Genomic DNA, 20,296 nt, shown 5'->3' on the forward strand with positions numbered 1-20,296 from the left:
TGACCAGACCCCTCCAAGTGACCAGACCCCTGAGGAGATGGATGCCCAAGTTAACCCCAGGTGATCCCACTCCCTGAGCCCTCCTGGCCTCTCTCCCCACAGATCACACTGACCACCATCGGCTATGGGGACAAGACCCCCCATACATGGTTGGGCCGGGTCCTGGCAGCCGGCTTTGCCTTACTGGGCATCTCCTTCTTCGCCTTGCCTGCTGTGAGTGTCCCTAAGCTCTTAGTATGGGGGAGGAAGGAAGAGGGGAGCCTGGGATACCTCCCTCAGGTGTACAGGGCCAACCTCAGGGTGTCCTGCACTGGCTAGGACTGGGAGTTGTGGTTGCATGGAGACTAGACACAAATGCCCTCCCTCTGATTCCTGGGACAATCTAAAGAGTTCCCTCCTCTGGAATGAGAACAGCTGAGCCTTGATTTCTGAAGACCCTTCAGGGCTATTAGGAAGCAGTGTGACCTAGCCTGGCCTTACCTGGCCCACCTTGTCCCTCACGTGGCGCCCTTACTCCTCAGGGCATCCTAGGCTCCGGCTTTGCTTTAAAGGTTCAGGAACAGCATCGCCAGAAGCACTTTGAGAAACGCAGGATGCCAGCAGCCAACCTCATCCAGGTAGGTCCAGCTAGTTCAAATCATCGAGCACTGATTAAACACCTGGTATGCAGCAGCTATTCTGTTAGGTGTTGGGGATATAGAGGAGAAAAAGAAGGAATGAAAGAGGGAGGGAGAGGGGGAAAGGAAAGAAAGAAAAGAGAAAGTAAGGAAGGAGGGAGAGAGGAAAGGAGGGAAGGAGGGAGGGAAGGAAGGAGGGAAGTAGGAAAGGAGGGTGGGAAGGAGGGAAGGAAGAAAGGAAATAAGGAAGGAAGGAAGGCCTTGCTTTCAAAGAGTTTGTGTTTTCCTGTGGGGAAGCAGCATGCACACAGATAGGTAAATACTGGGACTATAAACACAAAGTAATTTAGGGAGAGAGCCTTGACCCCTAGGGGACTTAGGAATGGTCTCCTCTAGAAGGTAGCAATGGAAAGGAACCCTGAAGGGAGAGAAGGGAAAGGGGGAGAGCATTCCAAGGATGGGTCAAACTCAGGGTATAGCCCATACAAAAGCACAGAGATGGTAAGTGAGTTGGTGCAGTTGACAGAGTTCTAGACCTGGAGTCCGGAAGACCTAAATTCAAATTCAGCCTCAGACGCCTACAAGCTGTGTGACCTTATACAAGTTACTTGACCTCTCTGGACCTCTGTTTCTTCAACTGTAAAATGAAGGGATTAGACTTGATGAACTCAAAGGGTTCTTTCATCTCTAAATCTATAATCCTACAAAATGGAATTTCATGTTCAGGGAACAGTAGTTAGGTCAATTTGACTGGAACATAGAGTATATAAATTTAATTAGCCTGGAAAGATGGATGAAAGGCAGATTATGAAGGGTTTTCAATGCCAAACAAGGGAGTTTTTTATATTTTATTCGAGAGCAGCTAGGTGGCGCAGTGGATAGATCACCGGCCCTGGAGTCCAAGGACCTGAGTTCAAATCTGACCTCAGACACTTAACACTTACTAGCTGTGTGACCCTGGGCAAGTCACTTAACCCCAATTGCCTCACTGCCCCCCCACCAAAAAAAAAGAATGACAGATATATTTTATTCGAGAGGTAATAGGGAGACATCGAAGCTTCTTGAGCAAGGGAGCAACATGGTCAAACATGAGTTTAAGGGATACTAAGGTGACAGCTGTGCAAAGAATGAATTGGAATGGGGAGAGGCTGGAGTCAGGGAGACCAATTAGGAGGCTGTTGCAATAGTCTAGATGAAAGATGATGAGGTCCTGAACTAAGGTGGTGGCCATGGGGACAGAGAGTAGACAAATGCAAGAAATGGTGAAGAAGTTAAATAGACAAGTCGTGGCAGCTGATTGAGTAGGGCAATGATAAGCTACAGCGAATACTCCAAGTTGACTCCTAGTCTGTGAACCTAACAAGGAAAGATGGCTGTGCCCTAGAAAGACATCAGGGCGTTAGGGGAAAGGATGAGTTTGGCAGGAAAACTAACAAATTCTGCTTTGGACATGGTGAATTTGAGGTGCCTGTGGGACATCCAGGTGGAGACATTCAGGAGATGGTAATGGGGGGTGCATGCTGGATATGTCAGTTTGGGACTTGTCTGCATGGAGATGCTAGGGGTATTCGTGGGAGCTGATGAGGTCACTAAGAGAATGCATGAGGAGAGCGATAAAAAGAGGGCCTAGAACAGAGCCCTGGTGTATGTCTACACTGAGGGAGTGGGAGAGGTGGAGGAGACTGAGGAGGGGTCAGATAGAGAGGAGGAGAATGGGGAGGGGGCAGATAGAGAGGAGGAGAATGGGGAGAGGGCAGATAGAGAGGAGGAGAATGGGGAGGGGGCAGATAGAGAGGAGGAGAATGGGGAGGGGGCAGATAGAGAGGAGGAGAATGGGGAGGGGGCAGATAGAGAGGAGGAGAATGGGGAGAGGGCAGATAGAGAGGAGGAGAATGGGGAGAGGGCAGTGTTTGTGAGGAATGAGGTGGTCACCCGAATCGAATGCTGCAGTTGGAGGACTGAGGACTAAGTAATGTAGGTGGGGGATGGGGAGCAGTGCTGGCTTCCTGGCTCAGTTGGTACCTCCCTACCCAATGCCCATCTGGTGCCCACCCCAGGTGGCCTGTTTGACAAGCTCCAGGCCTAGGGGCACAAACTAAGTATAAGGAGAGAGGAACTGCATTAAACATTTTTATTGCTATCTTTTGTTTTTACATCATCTTCATTTCCAAATATATCCCTCCTCCCTCCCTTCCAATCAAGCCATCCCTTGTAATAAAGAATTTTTTAAAAAAAGAAAAAAAAAGAGAAAAAGAACAGAAACTGCATTTCAGGCCTCCTGAAGGCCAGAAGCTGGATGAAGGCAGGAAAACTGGAACACATATGTCAGCCAGCCCCCTGTCTCTAGGCCGGGACCCTTGGTGGGGGCAACCGTGCAGGAGGGGCATTATGTATGCATTTGTGGGAATGAAGTAGGAGGGGGCTATGAGATGGAGTAGAAATTTACCCAGATTTGGAGTTAGAGATCTTGTGTTCAAATTTGGACTGTCCCACTTGCTACCTTGTGCGTCCTCTCACAGCCTCAATTTCCCCATCTGTAATACAGAGGAGGCTGATGAGGAGATGATCTCTGAAGTCTCTTTTGGCTCTGAATTTCATGGAGTTAGATGCTGGGCTGCCCTGAGCTCAGCCCTGTGGCAGTCCCTCTCTCCTCCCTGAACTCCCCATCTCTGCCAGCTTGGGCTCTCTTCCCAGAAGGAGCCAATGGGGTGACTGCCTCCTCCACCTGATTCCCTGTTACCGCCATCCTTCACCCCAGAGCACATGGCCTGGACATCCTTGGCAAGGCCTTTGGCTGACCACCCCTCTTCCATTTAGCACCTCGTTATCTCCCTTCTTCAGAGTCCCCTCCACTCCTCCCACACACAATGGCCTCCTCGTCCCTGTCCCCATCCCTGTAGGGACATTGATTTGGGCTGCTGGTACAAGTGCTGGCTGAGACAGCTGGCATTGTGGTTCCCCCATAATTAATGAGTGGCTTACAAGGCCATCCTGGGAGGCAGGCCCAGGCAAGGTGGGTGAGCTCTCAAGGACAAGTGAGAACCAAGACGGCTGGGAGGGGAGGCTTCTAGGGTGGGCGCGTGTATTCTCCATCCCCCAGCTGGCCCCCATGGCCATCCTCCAGGGTGGACGCTCCTGTCCCATCCCTCCCTTATCCCACTTTAGTCTCCTACACCATTTTCACATAGGTTCTTCCTTTAGTCTAAGCTCCAGTGTGGTGTAGTGAAAACAAAAGTATTAACTGATGTGTGTGTGTGTGTGTGTGTGTGTTGCTCTTAGGTTTACAAAGCACTTCACATACAAGAGAACTCACTTGGAAATCTGGTCCAGAATCCTTTCTTGCTATCCTCTGTGTGGCCTTAGGCAGAACATTTACTGTGTTGGGGCCTCACTGGCCTCTTCTGTGAAACTAAGGGCTTGGACTAGATGACTCTTGTTCCTGCTGTTCTGCCCTTCCCAACCTCTTCTCTCTCAATTTCTCCAGCCTCCCAGACTTCATGCCCATCTGTATGCAGTCCCAAGGAAGGGCTGCTAACTCCTTCCATCTTTTCCTGTTGGGTTCAGTCCCTCCTTTCAATCTGGGACCTTTGGTCTAGCGCCCTCTGGTGGCAGTGCCTGAACACTGTAATAAGCATATGATGGCTAGACTTGGATTGGATTAGAGATTAGAAGATAGTAGATTTAGAGTTGAAAGAGATTTTAGAGTTCATATAATCCATCCTCTCTACCCCACCCCGCCATTTTGCAGATCAAGAAATTTAAGACCCAGAGAAGTTAGGTGAATTCCCCGAAGTTATGCAGGAAGCAAGTGGTAGAGTCAGGATTTGAACTAAGGTTCAGATCTAGTATTCTTCCACTACACCATCTTGCCTTCCTTATTCAAGCTCCATAATTTTACAAGGGAGGAAACTGAGGCTGAGAGAAAGGAAGTGATTTTCCTAAGGTTCCTTTGCCTAGGTACTGGAGCTGGGATTTGAACCCAGGTCTCATGATTCCAAGTCTAATGCTCGAACCTCTACCCCCTTGAATTGAGAAGGTGGAGTGAGCAAGGTGGGTAAGGAGGAGGTATGATGAATGCCCTGTTCCTTCAGGCTGCCTGGCGCCTCTATTCCACTGACACTAGCCGAGCCTACCTGACTGCCACCTGGTACTACTATGACAGCATCCTACCATCTTTCAGGTAGGTGCTTCTGGGGCCCACCTTGGGGGGGGGGGGAGGGAGGAGGCATTGGTTCAGTGGGAGATGTATTCGACTAGGTTCTGAGCACCAGCTGCCCAAAGGATTCTTGGGTCTAAGTCTAGGATGCAGAAAGTATGGGTGAGTGGGGCAGGAGCCATAGATCTCAGAGTGGAGTGGGGTAGGAGCAGTCAGTGACCAGATTTACTAAGGAGTGGGGGAAAACACACATTGGCCGGTGGGTTGTGGGGTCAGGCTAGCAAGTGGTTGATTATGAGATGGGAGCCTCAGTTTCCTCATCTGTAAGATGAGGATAGTTTTTGTACTCTCTCTTCGCAGTGTTCTTGCTTTTGTGAACCCTAAAATGTCTTAGAAAAGACATTTATTATTGTTGTTCTTATTGATAAGATTATTAATATTAGCATTATTCAGCAGGGTCCTCCAGGAATCTATATTCCCCCACTCCCAGGTGTCTCCTTGACTATACGTTGACGCCTTCTGAGTCAGGGACTCACGCTAGAGGAATGAGAGAGCATTGGTCTGGGTAGCTACAGAGCCCCTGCCTGGCTGTTGCCCATGTGGGCAGAGACAGGAATGCTTTATGTCTAGCTCTGGGGTACCCAGCAATTCTGTATCTGTGCCTTAAGCAAAGCAGCTGTCATCTTCCATGGCAAGTGCAAAGGCCAATGGACCAGTGCTGGAGGCTCTCTCCATCCCAGTCGTGGGGGGAGGGGCCGGGGGCCTGCATGTAAATAGATGTCTGCGTCAAAGGTGAGGTACCCCGATAGCTTGCCCAATTCCATCCCCCGGCTGAGACGGGCTCAGAGATTGTCTGGGTTGCTGCTCCCTGCAACCAGCCCGCCTCTACATTTGGTGGGCAGCACTGGGAGGAGGGGAGGCCTTCAGCTGCTGAGGGGTTAACCTGTGTCCACTCCCAAGGATAGTTTGGAGGGGGTGGTTATTAATAGAACAGCCAAGGTGGCAGGAAGTGCCCCAGGGTGGGGGAGCCGCTCGTCCCAGGGGCCCCCCCGGGATGGAGCCTGTGCCCCCGGGGCATCACTCAGTCCCGAGGGTGCAGAGCTATTAGGGGGAGGATGCTGAGCTCAGCGGTCCCCCCTTCCCCCACCCCCATCCTGCTCACCGCTTTTCCGCCTACTTAGCTCCTTAGCTCCTTGGTGTACGACCAGCTGCTGAATGCCTGCCTCCTCCACACCTGGTTTCCTCCCCTCCCTTCCCTACTTCCCTGAAGCCTCCCTGGTGGGGCCGCTCTGAAAGGAAGCAAGAGAAAAGATAAGAGGAGAGAAGAAAGGCTGGAGAGGGCTTATGCCCCATCTGCTGCAGTGTCCCTCCCCCCCCTTCCAAGAGGCTGCCCAGAAGGCCCCCTTATCCACTGCCTGCCCCACAGTGGGCAAGGTTGTTTGGAGCCTAGGAAGGGCACTTCTCCTGGTTAGGAGCTCACTGCGGGGAAGCCTTAGGGAGAAATTCGGTATATGGGGGGTGGGTCTGTGGTTGGTGGTCACTACAGGGTGGGGTGGTAAGAAAAAGTGATGACCTTAGCCTGTGTGACCTTAAGCAAGTCACTTCAGTTGAGCCCAGGATTCCTGATAGGATGATCTCTTAGCTTGGCTGGGGGTGGGGGGTGAGGGAGGTGGGAGAAGGGGTGATGGCTAGGGAGGGACAGAATAACCCCCGAACAGATAGATGACCCCTCAGTTATCTGAGGTCTTAACCCTTTAGCTCCTGAAGTGACAATCCTTTACTTTCTAGGGGACGACTCCCTGGTGCTGGAGGGATCGCCCCTTAATTCCTGGAGGGATCACCTCTTAGTCCTCACAGTGATCGCCCCTTAGCTCCTCCAGGAAATGCCCTTAGTTCCTTTCACCTTAATCAGGTTAGTTATTCAGTCTGTTAACCAGCATTTATTAAGAGCCTGCTGTGTGTCAGGCATTATGCTTGGTGTCAGGGATACAAGTATAAAAGTGAGGCCTTCCCAGGCAAACCGGACAGAGGGGACTTTAAAGGGGGTGGGGGCGGGGCTCCTGGAGCTTGTCAAGATAGTGGGCAAAGGGGCCTCCCAAAGACTAAGCTGGTACCCAGGGCCACACCCGAGTTCAAGCTCACTCTAGAGACGGGGGAGGAGGGAGAAATGGCTCCTTCATCCCAGGGTTCTGGAAGAGAGAGAAGGCCAGAATCTGCCTCGGCCTCTTCCCGGCTCCAGTAACTCCTCCCATTTTATATCTGCATCCCACCCCCTGCCCCACAGAGAACTGGTAATATTATTTGAGCACGTGCGGCGGGCCCGTAATGGGGGCCTGTGGCCCGTGGAGGTGCGGAGGCCACCCACACCTGCCGGAGCACCCACCCGCTATCAGACCTTCGCCACCTGCCACCGGCCTGGCAGCGCCTCCTATTGCCCTGGGGAAAGGTAGGGGCCTCTTGACAGGGCCGGCTCCTCCTCTTCCTCCTCTCCTCCTTGTCCTCTCTCACTCTCCTTCTCTTCCTCTGGCTTGCTCTCTCCTTGCTGGGCATAAGTCCTCTCTGGCCATGCTACCAGCAGTGCCTCTTCTCCAGCAGGCATGTGTCAGCCTCCCTGCCAGGTAAGGTGGATGGGCATCAGAGGGGGTCCCTGGCACCTCCTGGGGTGTGCCTGGTGAGGAAGGAGAACATCCCAGGAGCAGAATCCAGCCTCGGTCAAGGAAGAGCCGGGTGCCCAGGGTCGAGGCGGGAGGGGGATGGTGGCTAGAGTTCCAGCCAGGTCCGGGGCAGGGGTCCTTGGCAAAAACCAGAGAATAGAAGTCGGGGGCCTCACAGAGGCTCGGAGTGGGGAGGGGTCCCCTCGTCCAGCCCCAGCTTGAGCCTCCGCTCAATATCAGGTAGGGTCTCCCTTTAGACTAACCTCCAGCAGCTGATCTTGCAGAAATAATGATAGTTGACATTTATATAATGTTCTGAGGTTTTCAAAGCATTGGGTACCTCTAAGAGAGCCAGACTTGATTGGAGTCAGGATGAGGGAAGGTCTCTGGCTCTGAATCCTGGTCAGCTATGTAATGTCTGGGTCTTGGGCAAGTCCCTCAAACTCTACACACCTCACTTTCCTCCTTTGTGAAACAAGGAGTTTCCTCCAGTGATGGGGAGCCCATGAGTGCCCAGCCCTACCTCTTGGTGATGGAAAATTACTTCCCTCTCTCTGGGCCTCAGTTTCTCTCTATGTAGGTGGCTGTGTGGGTTAGGGGATTTCTGAGACCCTCCAAGTCTGTGGTCCTATCGATCTGCTACACAACAGGACTCTGGACCAGATTGGGATGTTTAACGACCATAAGGACTCATGGGTTGCCAAGGATGATGTACTGGGGCACCTCCTGGAGAAAATTCCTGACATTGTCTCCTCATCCCCCATGACTTCTCCACCACCCGCCTCACCACTCATGCCATTGTCATCTGTCTCTCTCTTTCTCTCCACCTCCAACCCCTTCCCTCCCTCCCTGAATCTCCCCTCCCATTCCTCCTGGGAAGTTGGAGAGAGGAGGAGACGGCCACTGGCCACAAGTGCTTACGGCTCAGGTAATCTTCAGTTGGCAGATGGGGGGATGGCATTGCCCGTGATGCCCGCCAAACCCTGATCCCCCAGGGTATGTGTGGGGAGGAAGGGGGACATGGTCTACTATACCTGGGGTACTATTGATGGAGCAGGTGTTGAAGAACAGACACTGGCTTATTGGTCTGGAGAACTGAGTTTGAGTTTTGAAAAGTAGTATAGGATGGGGCAGCTAGGTGGCACAGTGGATAAAACACTGGCCCTGGATTCAGGAGGACTTGAGTTCAAATCTGGCCACAGACAATTGACACTTACTAGCTGTGTGACCCTAGGCAAGTCACTTAATCCTCATTGCCCTGCAAAAAAAAAAAAAAAAGTAGTATAGGATGGGGCAACTAGGTGTACAGTAGTTAGAGCACTGGCCCTGGAGTCAGGAGGATCTGAGTTCAAATGTGACCTCAGATACTAGCTGTGTGACCCTGGGCAAGTCACTTAACCCCAATTGCCTCAAAAAAAAAGGGAAAAAGAAAAACAGTACAGGAGAAAGAGCACTGGATGATAGAGACAGAGGATCTGGGTGCAAATCCCACCTCTGATGGTTTTTTAAATTGTGTGACCTTGGACAAGTCACTTAACTTCCCCGAGCCTCAGTTTCTTCTTCTATAAAATGAGGGGATTGGACTGGATGGCTTCTGAGGTCCCTTCCTGCTCTAGACCCAGGACCCTAATGTCCCTTCCCTTTTCAGAATTTCTGTTTCCCCTTCTATAAATTGAAAAACAGATAGTGTAGTGAAGAGAGCCCTGGCCAAGGAGTCAGGAGACCTGGCTTTGCTCAGTCCTGGTTCTGCCACTGACCTGCTGTGTGACCTCAGACAGCTGTGTCTCCTCCCCCTGAGCCTCAATGTTCTGTAAAATGAGAGAATTGAGCTAATTATTCACTAAGCTCATTTCCAGCTCCAGGTCACAGGCTCTCTGACACGCTTCCTGAGCATCGATTTGCTCATCTTTGATCAGAGGTGTTTGGAGGCTTGGGACGCTGCCCCTCTCTCCCATCCCACCTCCACATGCCCACACCTTCTCCCCATAGACTTCCCATAGGGCACCTGTGACCTTGACACTCTAGGCTGTCTACTTGAAGGGTGAGTATGAGTTCGTATGGGTGTGGCCTCCAGCCTGTGCCTCCCAGACAGGGGGCTCTGTGACTGAGAAAGCCCCTTCTTCTGTTTCTCTGTGTAGGATTTGCTGAAATCCCACGTGGTGGTGGTGGGGTGCTTCTGGAGCCACCCCTCTTCCTTTCCCCACTCCTGCCCTCAGCCGCCCCTCAAGAGTGTAGGATTTTCCCAGTTTTCCTTCTGAGACAGAGGGCTCTGTCAGGGGTGGGAATAGCACTGGCCACCCCTTCCCCCTTGGTTCTCCCCCGGCCACCCCCAGTAGATCTTTGGGGCCCTGAGCCAGAGGGATGTTTATCTCCCCTTGAACCTCTTTTTTTTTTAATCTTCAAAGAGTCAAAACTTGTGCTAAAGATACATAGAGCATTAATGACAGATTTCCAGTCAGAGTGAAGATGGGCTGATGGGAAGAGGGCACGTATAGGGCAAGGGGATCTTGCTTCTATCCCTCCCAGTCACAGCCTCCATGAAGATATCATCTCTTCCATTACCTTCACTCTCTCCTTCATTCCTCTTTTGTCTCCATCTTATTGTCTCTTCTTAACACTCATCCTCACTCCCTGAGCCTCCTTGCAAATGTCCATCAGGATCTGCCTCCCAGAGGCCCAGAGCTTCCTGGTTTTAAACTTGATAGGGGACAAAGGGACACTGGTGTAAGGCAGGAAGGAGAGGAGTCAGGGTAGGACTCTGGGTAGTCTTTTTCTATCAGCTGCTGTGTGTCCTTGAGGAAACTGCTTACCCTCCCTGGGCCTTTGCCTTACAGAGGGAATGGCAGAAGCCTGCAGGGTGGGGTGTGCTGGGGGTTGGAGACAGATCTAGCTAGGGATGGGGTCCTCCTCAGCCTCTGCTGTCCCTTTCCTGGGTAGACACCAGTGGGGGCAGGTAATGGGGGGGGGAAGAAGGAGGGAATGGTGGGGATCACCCCTATTGAATGGATAAAATGGATTGTTCCAGGCTTGGTTTTCTGCTCCTATGTAGGGCACCGGGAACTCAGCTAGTCCCCCGGGAATCACCAGGAGTAGTTAACCCTTCCCTCTTCTTACCTAAGAAGCTCTCTTTGATGGGGGATGACTCAGGGGAAGCCAGGATGGGGATAGGGGTGGTTTCTAAAATGAGAGAACAGGGAACCCTGCATGGGGAATGGGGAAGGGGCCTAAGATTAGGGACTTGGAGAAAGCAGGAGCAGGCAATTCAGGTAGGCCTCGGATGTGGTTATGGGGACAGAATATGTGGGGAGCCTGGGCTCTGGGTACACGAGAGCCCCAAGATGAACTAATGGAATGGCCGGGACCAGCATATTTGGGGACAGATTATGGAACTAAGGGGTACCCCCCCACCTCTTGGCCACACCCCAACTTCTGCTCGATCTAGAGGAGACAATTGGGCCACGGGGGCACGTAGGTCAGGAACGGTAACTGCAGTGGGAAGATCCCATGCCCATATCTGGTGCAGTCTCTGCCCATCTGTCCCTGTAGCTGCTCTGTGGGCACATTGGGCCATAATATACCAGGAAGAATCCCACCTGCCCTGCCCTCACCCTGGCCCCTTCAGGCTGAGAACTAGGCCTCAGCCTCACCTCTGGAAGAAAGGCTCCTCAAGCCTGGTCCCTCTTGGATGCAGTTCCTCATTTATCGGCCCCAGAGTCAAGCAGGTCTGTCTCAGGATGAGCTGGGCATAGCCGGCAATCTTTGAAGGGCCACGGGGATGGGAACTGGCCGGGTGAAGCAGAATGGGAAACAGGAGATGGTCGCTGGGTCCAAGGGAGAGTCGAGAAATTATTCCTGGGACCTTTCAGCAGAGGCAGGCATGGGTGCCTCTCTCCAAGTCCTTCTCTCCACAACTGTGTCTTTCCTGCAGCTTAAGAATGACCACGTGAGAGCCAGGCCTCTGCCTGGGGAGCCGGGGACCCTATAGGTAGCACTGCCCAGATGGAGGGCCATGGAGCAAGGCCCGGAGGCACCCGGAGTCCTCTTGGCTTCCCAAGTCACTTAGAAACAAGCCCCTACTGGCAGAAAGGGTAATTAAGCCCCAGTGCCCACCTCAAGCTGCCAGGACCGAGAGGTGGCCTTTGGCTGTCACTCCCATGAGATCCTGTGCCCATCTGTGCTTCTGTGTGTGTGTGTGTGTGTGTGTGTGTCTGTCCACCCTTCCAGAGTTGAGAAGGAGGCATGGCACTGGAATGGGGCTGGGTGAGAACAGTCTGGGGCAGGCTAGTGCCCATGGGCATTGTAAAGCCCTTAGCACAGAACCTGAAACATAGTAAATGGTAACTATGCTCATTGTTTGGTGGTCACTGGTCTGAGCGTTCAGGGGAGAGTTCTACCTCCCCCTTGAATCAGAACAGAAGCCGACATTTGGGCCTGGCTCTGAGGTCCTGACATTTCATCCATCAGTATATCAACAAGCATTTATGTGTGGGGCTCTAGGCTAGATAATGGACATATGGAATGAAGGCCTCCTTGCAGGCTGCCAGCCTCCCACAGGCTGTGGCAAGCCCTTCCAGGGGAGAGTTTCTGGCTTCTTCAGGATGGATGGGGAGATGGAGGCCCCAGGGTTTGGCCCAGGGGAGGAGAGCCCGGATCAGCTCCTGGCCCTGCGTTTCCATGAAAGGCCAGGCAGATGCTGCCTGGTGGCCGGGCATGGGCCGCAGATGTGGATCTTCCGTTGCTCCTGGTAGCCCATGGTCCATCCCTTCTTTGGCCAGAGTGGCGGACACGTAGGCCCTGGACGCCAAGGCTCCTCCTTCAGGGAGCACCGACTCCGGGCTGGGGCTGTGCCCATACAGAGCCCTTGCTTGCCGCCCCCACTAACTCTACTCGTGTCTCATTCTCAACTTTCCAGCCAAATGTTTAGTAATAAACGGAGTTTCTTTCGGATCCACGCCAGCTGGAGACCGAGGTACCGGCGCCTGGCCTGCCTCTTGTCCCCAGCCTCCTGCCCAGACGGGAGCATGGGAGCCTATTAACAGGGCATGGGGTGCATGCCGCCTGCCCCTTCCCCAGCCCGGCATGCCTGGCGGCTCTCTCGGGAATGGCCTGTGTTGCTGCTCCTGGAGCAGGGGCAGGGGCCGGTGGGCACGTTTCCTCCCTGCATTGGGATGGCACATCAGTAGCTGGATATTCCCTAGCTTCAGGAACAGGAGACCCCGCCCCCAAAGCTGCCTGCTAGCCCTATAGGGTTCATCCCAGGCATGATGGCCTAGTGGGAGGAGCACAGCATCAAGGTCCAAAGGAGCTGGGTTCTGGTCCTGGCACTACCCACTGATGAGTCACTGTGTGACTCTGAACAAATTACTGAACCTCTCTGAGCCTCATTGTTCTCTTCTATAAAACAAAGAGGTTGTAGAGATGATCTTGAAGGCCTCTTCCAGGCCCAAGTCCTACGACCTGACAAGATCCATAGTGGGAAAGAATTCCCCTAATGGGAAGTCCAGAGGTCTGGGCTCAAGGCCAGTTCTGCCCCTGCCCTACTGTGTGACTTCCCAGTGTTCCCCTCTGCAAAACGAGGTTAGAAGGGGCTGATCTCCAAGGGTCCTTCCAGCTCTGATATTCTCAGGGACTAGGACACAAGGATTCCTGCATTTGTTCCCATCCTTTGCCCACTGCCCCATTGTAGACGGGGCTGAATCAGTGATGAGGGGGAGAGCGCTCAGCATAGCCCAGAGTTGGGCCTCATCTTCCCCCAGAACCTCAAAGATCTCACTCAAGGTCACTGGGAACAGGGAGAGGGGATCCTCCCCCTTTCTCTGCCTTCCTTGATTCTAATGGACCAAGTCTTCTTGGACCAGTCTAGAACAGCTAATCCCTGACCTGCCAACACTAGCACACTAGGAAGGCTGAAGCAAACTTCCAATGACCAAGAGAATAACTTCTCCCAGCAAACGCTCCTCTCTGCTACGGCTCCCCTCCCCCACCCCCCCCAGCCATTGGTTGGGACTGCATTGTCCTTTGCAGGGAGATCTTGCTTTAAGCAAATCTTAACCCAGTGAAACAAACCTCAGCAAACAAGAACCAGCAGCTGAAGGAAGTGCATCTGACCCATAATGCTTTTTGGAGAATGGGGCAAAAGTCTAACAGGGAAAGAGGCAGGTAGTCAGAGCTGGAAATGACCTTCGAAATCACTCCAAGTGGGGAAATTGAGGCTTTCCAATAAGGAGAGGACACTCAACAAATTTAGGGGTTAGCCCTAAGCTAGGTAGGTGGCCTATTCATTTTCCCTTAGGGCATTTCTCTTCCTTTCTATTTTACATACTGCCTGTATGTTTTCTGAAAAGTGAGAATGCTTTGAGGGTGGAATCCCCCTGCATTAGGCTGGCACCTTGGGATCAATCAGAAATGGCAGCCCAAGATTGAAGCATGACATCTAGAGTTCTAGGTTCTGGGATTGAAGATCCTAGGTTCTAGGTACTCATCCCAGCATGGGGCTCTAGGTTCTAGAATTTTGAGGTCCCTGTTTCTAAGTTCTCATCTCAGCATGATTCACAAAGTTCTAGGCTCTTGGATTTTGTTGTAGTGGGTTCTGGGTTCACCCTATCTCAACAACACCTATAGGCTTTGGGACTTTGAGATCCTGGCTCTCCTAATATCAGCATGGCTCTTTATGGGTTTCTAGGTTTTGAGATTGTGAGAACCTGGGTTCTAGATTCTCCTAATCTCATCTTAGAATCTCACCTCCCAGTTCTGGGAGAAGCTAAGCTCCAACATCCCCTATGCCCTCCAGCCCAAGTGAGGAGGGGAGGGATCCCTTCTGTCTCCAGAGCTTCTGGTTAACAGACAGAAGGGTTGTGCAGGTGCTTGGGCAGGAGGGGAGGGGGATGCTTGTCAGCATGTGGGAAACCTTGTAAGACCAGCAAAACTAAGTGAAGTTTGAGGCATGCACTAACTCCCAAACTCTCCCCTCCCAGGCCCAAGGGATGTTCTGGATGACCTTGGGGGAGCTGGCTGAGCACGCTGGTTGGGATGAGTTAGATGGCCCCATTCGTCTCCTTCCCTCAGCCTCTTGCCCCTACCTGTCCCCTGGAGTCCCTTCTAAAAGGTCCACAGGTCCAGGGACCCCCACCTGCTCCTGGCTCCAAGGATGTCCCCACTCATCCCGGCTGCCTTCTCGAAGGTGCCCCTGGTTTCAGTCTTTGCCTCTCACACCCCATCCTGCCCTCTACACCATGGCCTAAGGCATGGGATTTAGAGGATGGGGGGACCTCGTTCTTGCCCCTGAAACCAGTGCCTGTCCCTGCCCTCCCCCATGCCCAGGAGCAGCCCAGAGGGGGGCCTACTCAGCCCCCCTCCTCTCAGGTCTACTTCCCAGACTCCCTGCTCTTTACTCCGCATCCTCCAACTGACCTTGACGTCGGTGTGACACAATCCAGCTCTCACAGTACACTTGGTGCAGGGCACCCTGGAAATATGTGTGTGTGTGGAGGGGGCCCCTCTGGGGCTGTGATAGGAGGTACACAGGAGTGGGTGTCTGGCATTAGGCTCTGCCACTTACTACCCATGTGAACTTGTGCAAATCCCTTCCCCTGAGCCTCAGTTTCCTCATCTGTAAAATGAGGGGGTTAAATCAGATGACTTAGAATGTTCCTTTCAGCCCTATGGACTGTCTTCTTCCCTCCTAAACTATAAGGGCAGCTCTCTGGGAGAAGAAGGAACAAGCTCGTTGTGGGAGTTGGTGTGTGTTTGTGTAGATAAAGCCCACAAAAACTAGCCAGCAGGTGGCCTGAGTAGCTGGTTTTGTGGACATGGAGTTTTTTATTACAACAAGCTGTGGAGAAGCCAATGCCCCAGAAAAAAGGTTTTATGCTGTGGGGTGATACCAAGTGTTCCAGACAAGATGGCTGGTGTCTTCTCCGTCCTCTGGGAGGAACATAGCAAACCCAGCAGGGGAAGCCTCAGTATTTTTGCCCCCTATTACTGACACCAAAGCACCTTAGGAGGTGGAGGGGGGTGGTCCACATTTCATGAGCCAGGAAAATGTGAAAGCGTTCTTCTTCCCCCACACACTAGATGCCTTGCAAATAGACTCTATCTGACCTAGGGCAAATACCTCAGTTGGAAGGCTCTGAACCCCTCCTTTATTCAGGGGTCCTCAGGGAAAAGGCTGCCCCCAATTTGCCCAAGGCCCAAGATGGCCCCCCTCCCAATGCCCACCTTTGGTTGAACCACTAAATACGTATTAGAGTTAAATTTTTTTTTACTTAATATAATGCCAGATAAAACAAAGAAGGAAAGCCTAGAAATTCTATTTTAAGAATAGCTCACACATATGGCCTGATCAACCAGTCAGTCAACAAGCACTTATCATGTTCCCGACATTGGTAGGTCCTGGGCATACAAGGACAAAATGAAATGGTTGCTGCCTTCCCAGAGCTTACAGTCTACCGATGTCCTTAATGTTCTTTGTATATGTGGCTCTGTCTGTTCTCCACTCTCCAGGCCTTTGTCCAGGATGGGGCACTAGGAGGCTGACAGCTTTCCTCCCGGCCTCCCATCTCCTCCGGGCAAGGCTTCTCTCCTTTGGCACTGCAGCCTCCACCCATCTAGGGCAAGACAGTAGCCCGAATGGGGTCATTGGAATGTCTTTAAAGTCCACGGGGCAGGGTCAGAATCATGGGATCTTGGAGTTGGAAGGGACCCCATCAGCTATCTAGTGCCTGTGCTTGACAAGTGGTCATCTGTCCTTTGCTTGAGGTCCTCCCATGATGGTGGACTCACTGGTGCCCAAAGCAGCTAAGGCCATCTTGGGACAGTGCTTCCTTTCTGTCATTCCCATCTAGTTCTGGTTCTGGTTCTACCCTCTGGGGCCACACAAAATCTTTGATCTCTGTTCCCTTAGACAGTTGTTTGATAAAAGACAGAATGGAGGTTTTGAAGAGCAAACTATATATCACACTCACATAATTTAGCTCTCCTATCCATAGAAACAGATATTTGAACTCCCAGGTATTCACCAGTGCATTTATATACATAAATACACACGCCCATAAGCAGCATACATACTCACACATCTGAACACATACTTGTGTACCAGAGTACCAGAGACCTTGGCCATGCCCAACAGGAAACACTGTTGATTTTTTTTTCAGTAGGGGGAGAACTCCAAACATACCCATGCTCCTCCTTCCCATTCCTAAGAAAGCCAAAGAACTTCCCTCGGTCCCCTCCCCCCAAATTGGTTGGGTGCCTGGTTCACAGCTCTATCTCTAGTCATTCTTCATGATGGCCAGTGACAGACTCCATGGAGGCTAAGCTGGGATTCAATCTCCCCATAGGTCTCCTGAGGTCTGAGCACATTCCTGCTGACCTTCTCCTAATTCTCTCTTTGGAGTCCATCAGCCTCTCTATCCTTCTTACCTGGGTCTCCACCAAACTAATCTCCATTGTGCCCACCTGTCTCTTTCCACATTTTCCACTCTTGTTTGTCTGGGCAAAGGTGTGTGTTGGGGAGGGTAATCAAGTCAGATGGAGCCCTGACTTAGTTTCTTCCAGGTCTTTCCCCAAATATCTTTCATTTCCCCTTATAATCTCCCCAAATTCCTGCCTTTAATCTCCATTACCTACCTCAAGTACTCTCAGTCCTCACCTCTAATCCCTCTCATTCCCAGTTTCAATCCCCCCAGTTCTCTCTTCTATTTTCCCCAGTCCCCACCTCACATCCCATTTCTGGTCTCCCAAATTTTAACTTCTAGTTAGTTCCTCATTTCCCCAATCTCCAGTTTCTAGTTTCTACCTCTAGTCACCCCCATTCCCACCTTCAGTCTTCCTAATTCATATTTCCAAACTCTTACCTCTAATAACCCATTCTGGCCTACAATTTCCCCTGCTCCCACCTTAAATCTTCCTAATTCTCACTACCAGGCTCTTCCAATTATTGGTCCAATCTCCCCCATTCCCACCTTCCATTTTTTCCAACTTCCTAGGGCATGAATCAGAGTTTTACCCACCCCTGGCCCCGTACCCTGACCAAGGCCCAAATTCCCCATCAGGGCTCTGTGCAGGCTAGGGAGGGGGGCCTGCTCTTTTCTCTCTCCCTAATCTTTTTTTTTCTCCCTCCTTCCTTCCTTGGCCCCTGTGCCTCAGCACTAAGATGGGCATCAAGGACCGCATCCGAATGAACAGTGCCCAGCGCCAGTGTGGAAGGACTAAGCAGCACCTGGCCCCACCACCCCGAACCTCCCCAGGAAGTGAGAGTGAGAATGTGAGTGTGGGAGAGCCCACCAGCCCCACTAAGGTCCAGAAGAGCTGGAGCTTCAATGACCGGACTCGTTTCCGGGCATCACTGAGGCTCAAGGCCCGGGCATCAGCAGAGGGTGAGTTCAAATGGCCAACTGGTACCCTCATTGGCTCCTGGGACTGTGGAGGTTTTAGCTAGTTCCGAGAATTCCCAAGTAGAAGGATGTGACTAGCCTTCCAGCCTGTGGCTCCTGGAACCCAAGTCTTCTCAGAACAAGAGAAGAACAAAGAACTGGGAGAGGTCCTCCAATGATATCTGACTGTGTGGCCCTGGGAGAGTTACAACCTCTCTGAGCCTCAGTTGCCATTTCTGAAAAAAAAGGAGGGGATTGTACAAGATTATCTCCAAGAGCATTTCCAGTTCAGAGTGTCAGTGTTTCTTTGACTTATACACTCAATCCTCCCTTATACCTGACTGCTTGGTAGAGAACAGTGGTTAATTTGTCAAAAGAAAAAGTTGATGATACAAAAAAAAAATCATTTTGATTTTAGAAGGTATTTTTGTCTTGTGTGTGTGTGTGTGTGAATTTCCTCATTCTAGAAGCTCCCAACATTTTGTGGCCTTGTGTGCTCTTGACTGAAGTGAGAAGTGCTTCATAGTGATTGGGCACCCCCATGTTGGCCTATCCTCTCCTGGAACAATGAACTTGTCCCTCATTCCTTGCTGGGATGGCTCACAAATAGCACCAGTCTAATCAAAGGCAGCTAGCTCTTCCCTACCAGGTTGCCTGCTATCTGTTTCAAACTTTCCATAAGGAAGCAGGAAGGAATGTTTTAAAAAAGAGATTTCCTGGTAGTAGCACCTGAAGGTGGAGGATGGAAGCTTTAACCTTCTTTAACATTTTTTTTATTAATAGATTTTTTTAATCACCTGTTTTCTCCAATAAATCCTTCCCCTCCCCTTCCCAGATAGTCATCTCTTGTAATAATAAAAAAGAGGGGAAGAAAAGTTTAGCAAAACTAACCACTGTATCTAAAAAAAGTCTGTAGATTTTCACAGCCCTAATAACCCACATCTACAAAGAAGTTAGGGGTAGGGGGAGCTTCCTTTTCTTCTGATGGTTTCATTAAATTGTGGTGATCCTATAGAACAGTGGCATTGAATGCCAAACTCAATCTCCTTTTCCCGCTCTCTAAAATGGGATGGCGAGTGGGAATAAAGAATAGTTGATAGCTCTGCCATGCTGTTGTTTCCTGGTGAGTTCAGTCCCCCCACCCCAAATGACTGGGAGATGGCTCCTGTCAGCCCCCAAGGGAGGAGGACTGACGGGCTGCTACTGTCTCAACAGAGGTCCCCTCTGAAGATGTGACAGAGGAGAAGGGTTACCAGTGTGAGCTCACTGTGGACGATGTCATACCTGCCATCAAGACAGTGATCCGTTCCGTCCGGTGAGTGTCACCCTCTCCCCACCCCATCTCTACCTGCTCTCAGCCTCTACCCTCCAGCTGGTGCAGGCTCTGCCAGCCCCTCTGCCAGCCCTGCACACAATCATCTCCAATATTACCTGCTTGGCAGCCCTGGAAGTGATCAAGTGGGCTTTACCTAGGAGACCTGGCCAGGGTGGTAAGGCAGCAGCTGGGTTTGCAGCAGCCTTCTGATTCAGACTCCAGGGGTGTGTGTTTACCAGCAGGAACTTCTGGACAGTGGAAGGGAATGTTGCCACCTTCCCCTTAAAACAAGAGGCCCTAATTTATGGTGAATCAGGAACCCAGCAGGCTTTCTGTCTCCCTGTTATAGTTGCACTGTCATCCCAGCCTCACCTTTGCCCCAGACGGGTCATCCTGCTTCTCTGTTTCTGTTTGTCTCTCTTCCTCTCCCTCCCCCTCCCCCTCTTCCCCCTCCTCCTTCCCCTCCCCCTCCCTTTCTTCTCTTTCTCCTCGTCCTCCTCCTTTATCCTTTCCCTCCCTCTCTCTCTCTCTCTCTCTCTCTCTCTCTCTCTCTCTCTCTCTCTCTCTCTCTGTCTCTGTCTCTGTCTCTGTCTCTGTCTCTGTCTCTCCCTCCCTTCCTCCCCCTCCCTGTCTCCATCTATTCTCTCCATTTCTGTCTTGGTCTCTAACTCTCCCTTTGTTCCTGTCTCTGGCTCTCTTTTACAGTTTTTCTTTCTCTCTCTTCTGTCCGTCTTTGTCACTCTTTGTCTATCTGTTTGCCTCTCTGTTCCTCTATCCCCCTTTCTGTCTCTGTGCCCCTGGCTTTCCTGGATCTCCCTGCTACCCTCAGGGTTAGTAGCAGATCTCTAGCTGAAGTCTGTTTCAGTTCCCAGAAAAGCCTCCCTATCTCCTCTCTGTTCTCAGGCCCAAGCAATCTCCCTCTGCCCCCAAGACTCAGCTTCCTTCTCTTTTCTGACTTCCATCCCTATCTAAACATCTGGCCCTCTTCGTTCTTTTTGTCACCTTGCCCCAGAGCCTCCTGGTCCCTTCTGAAGGAGCTGGAGAGGCCCCACCCACAATTAATTGGAACCTAGATTTGGCCACATCCACAATGGACAGAGAGAATTCCATGGAGGGAACTGAAGCTGGGGCTACATATCCAAATGGGCACCGGGCCCATCATTAACATACAGGACATAAGA

At 51.6% G+C, this 20,296-nt stretch overlaps 1 protein-coding gene across 1 annotated transcript in view; it reads left to right on the forward strand.

Moving 5' to 3' along the window:
• Positions 1-20,296, forward strand: part of KCNQ4 (potassium voltage-gated channel subfamily Q member 4) — a 72,061-nt gene that overhangs the window by 47,278 nt on the left and 4,487 nt on the right. The window contains exons 6-11 of the mRNA XM_043998388.1: positions 103-213; positions 522-617; positions 4,709-4,797; positions 7,058-7,219; positions 17,574-17,803; positions 19,016-19,115. Coding sequence (XP_043854323.1) covers positions 103-213; positions 522-617; positions 4,709-4,797; positions 7,058-7,219; positions 17,574-17,803; positions 19,016-19,115 — 788 coding nt within the window. The remainder of the gene's footprint in view (positions 1-102; positions 214-521; positions 618-4,708; positions 4,798-7,057; positions 7,220-17,573; positions 17,804-19,015; positions 19,116-20,296) is intronic.

Source organism: Dromiciops gliroides, chromosome 3, assembly GCF_019393635.1.
Source record: "Dromiciops gliroides isolate mDroGli1 chromosome 3, mDroGli1.pri, whole genome shotgun sequence".
NCBI lineage: Eukaryota > Metazoa > Chordata > Mammalia > Microbiotheria > Microbiotheriidae > Dromiciops > Dromiciops gliroides.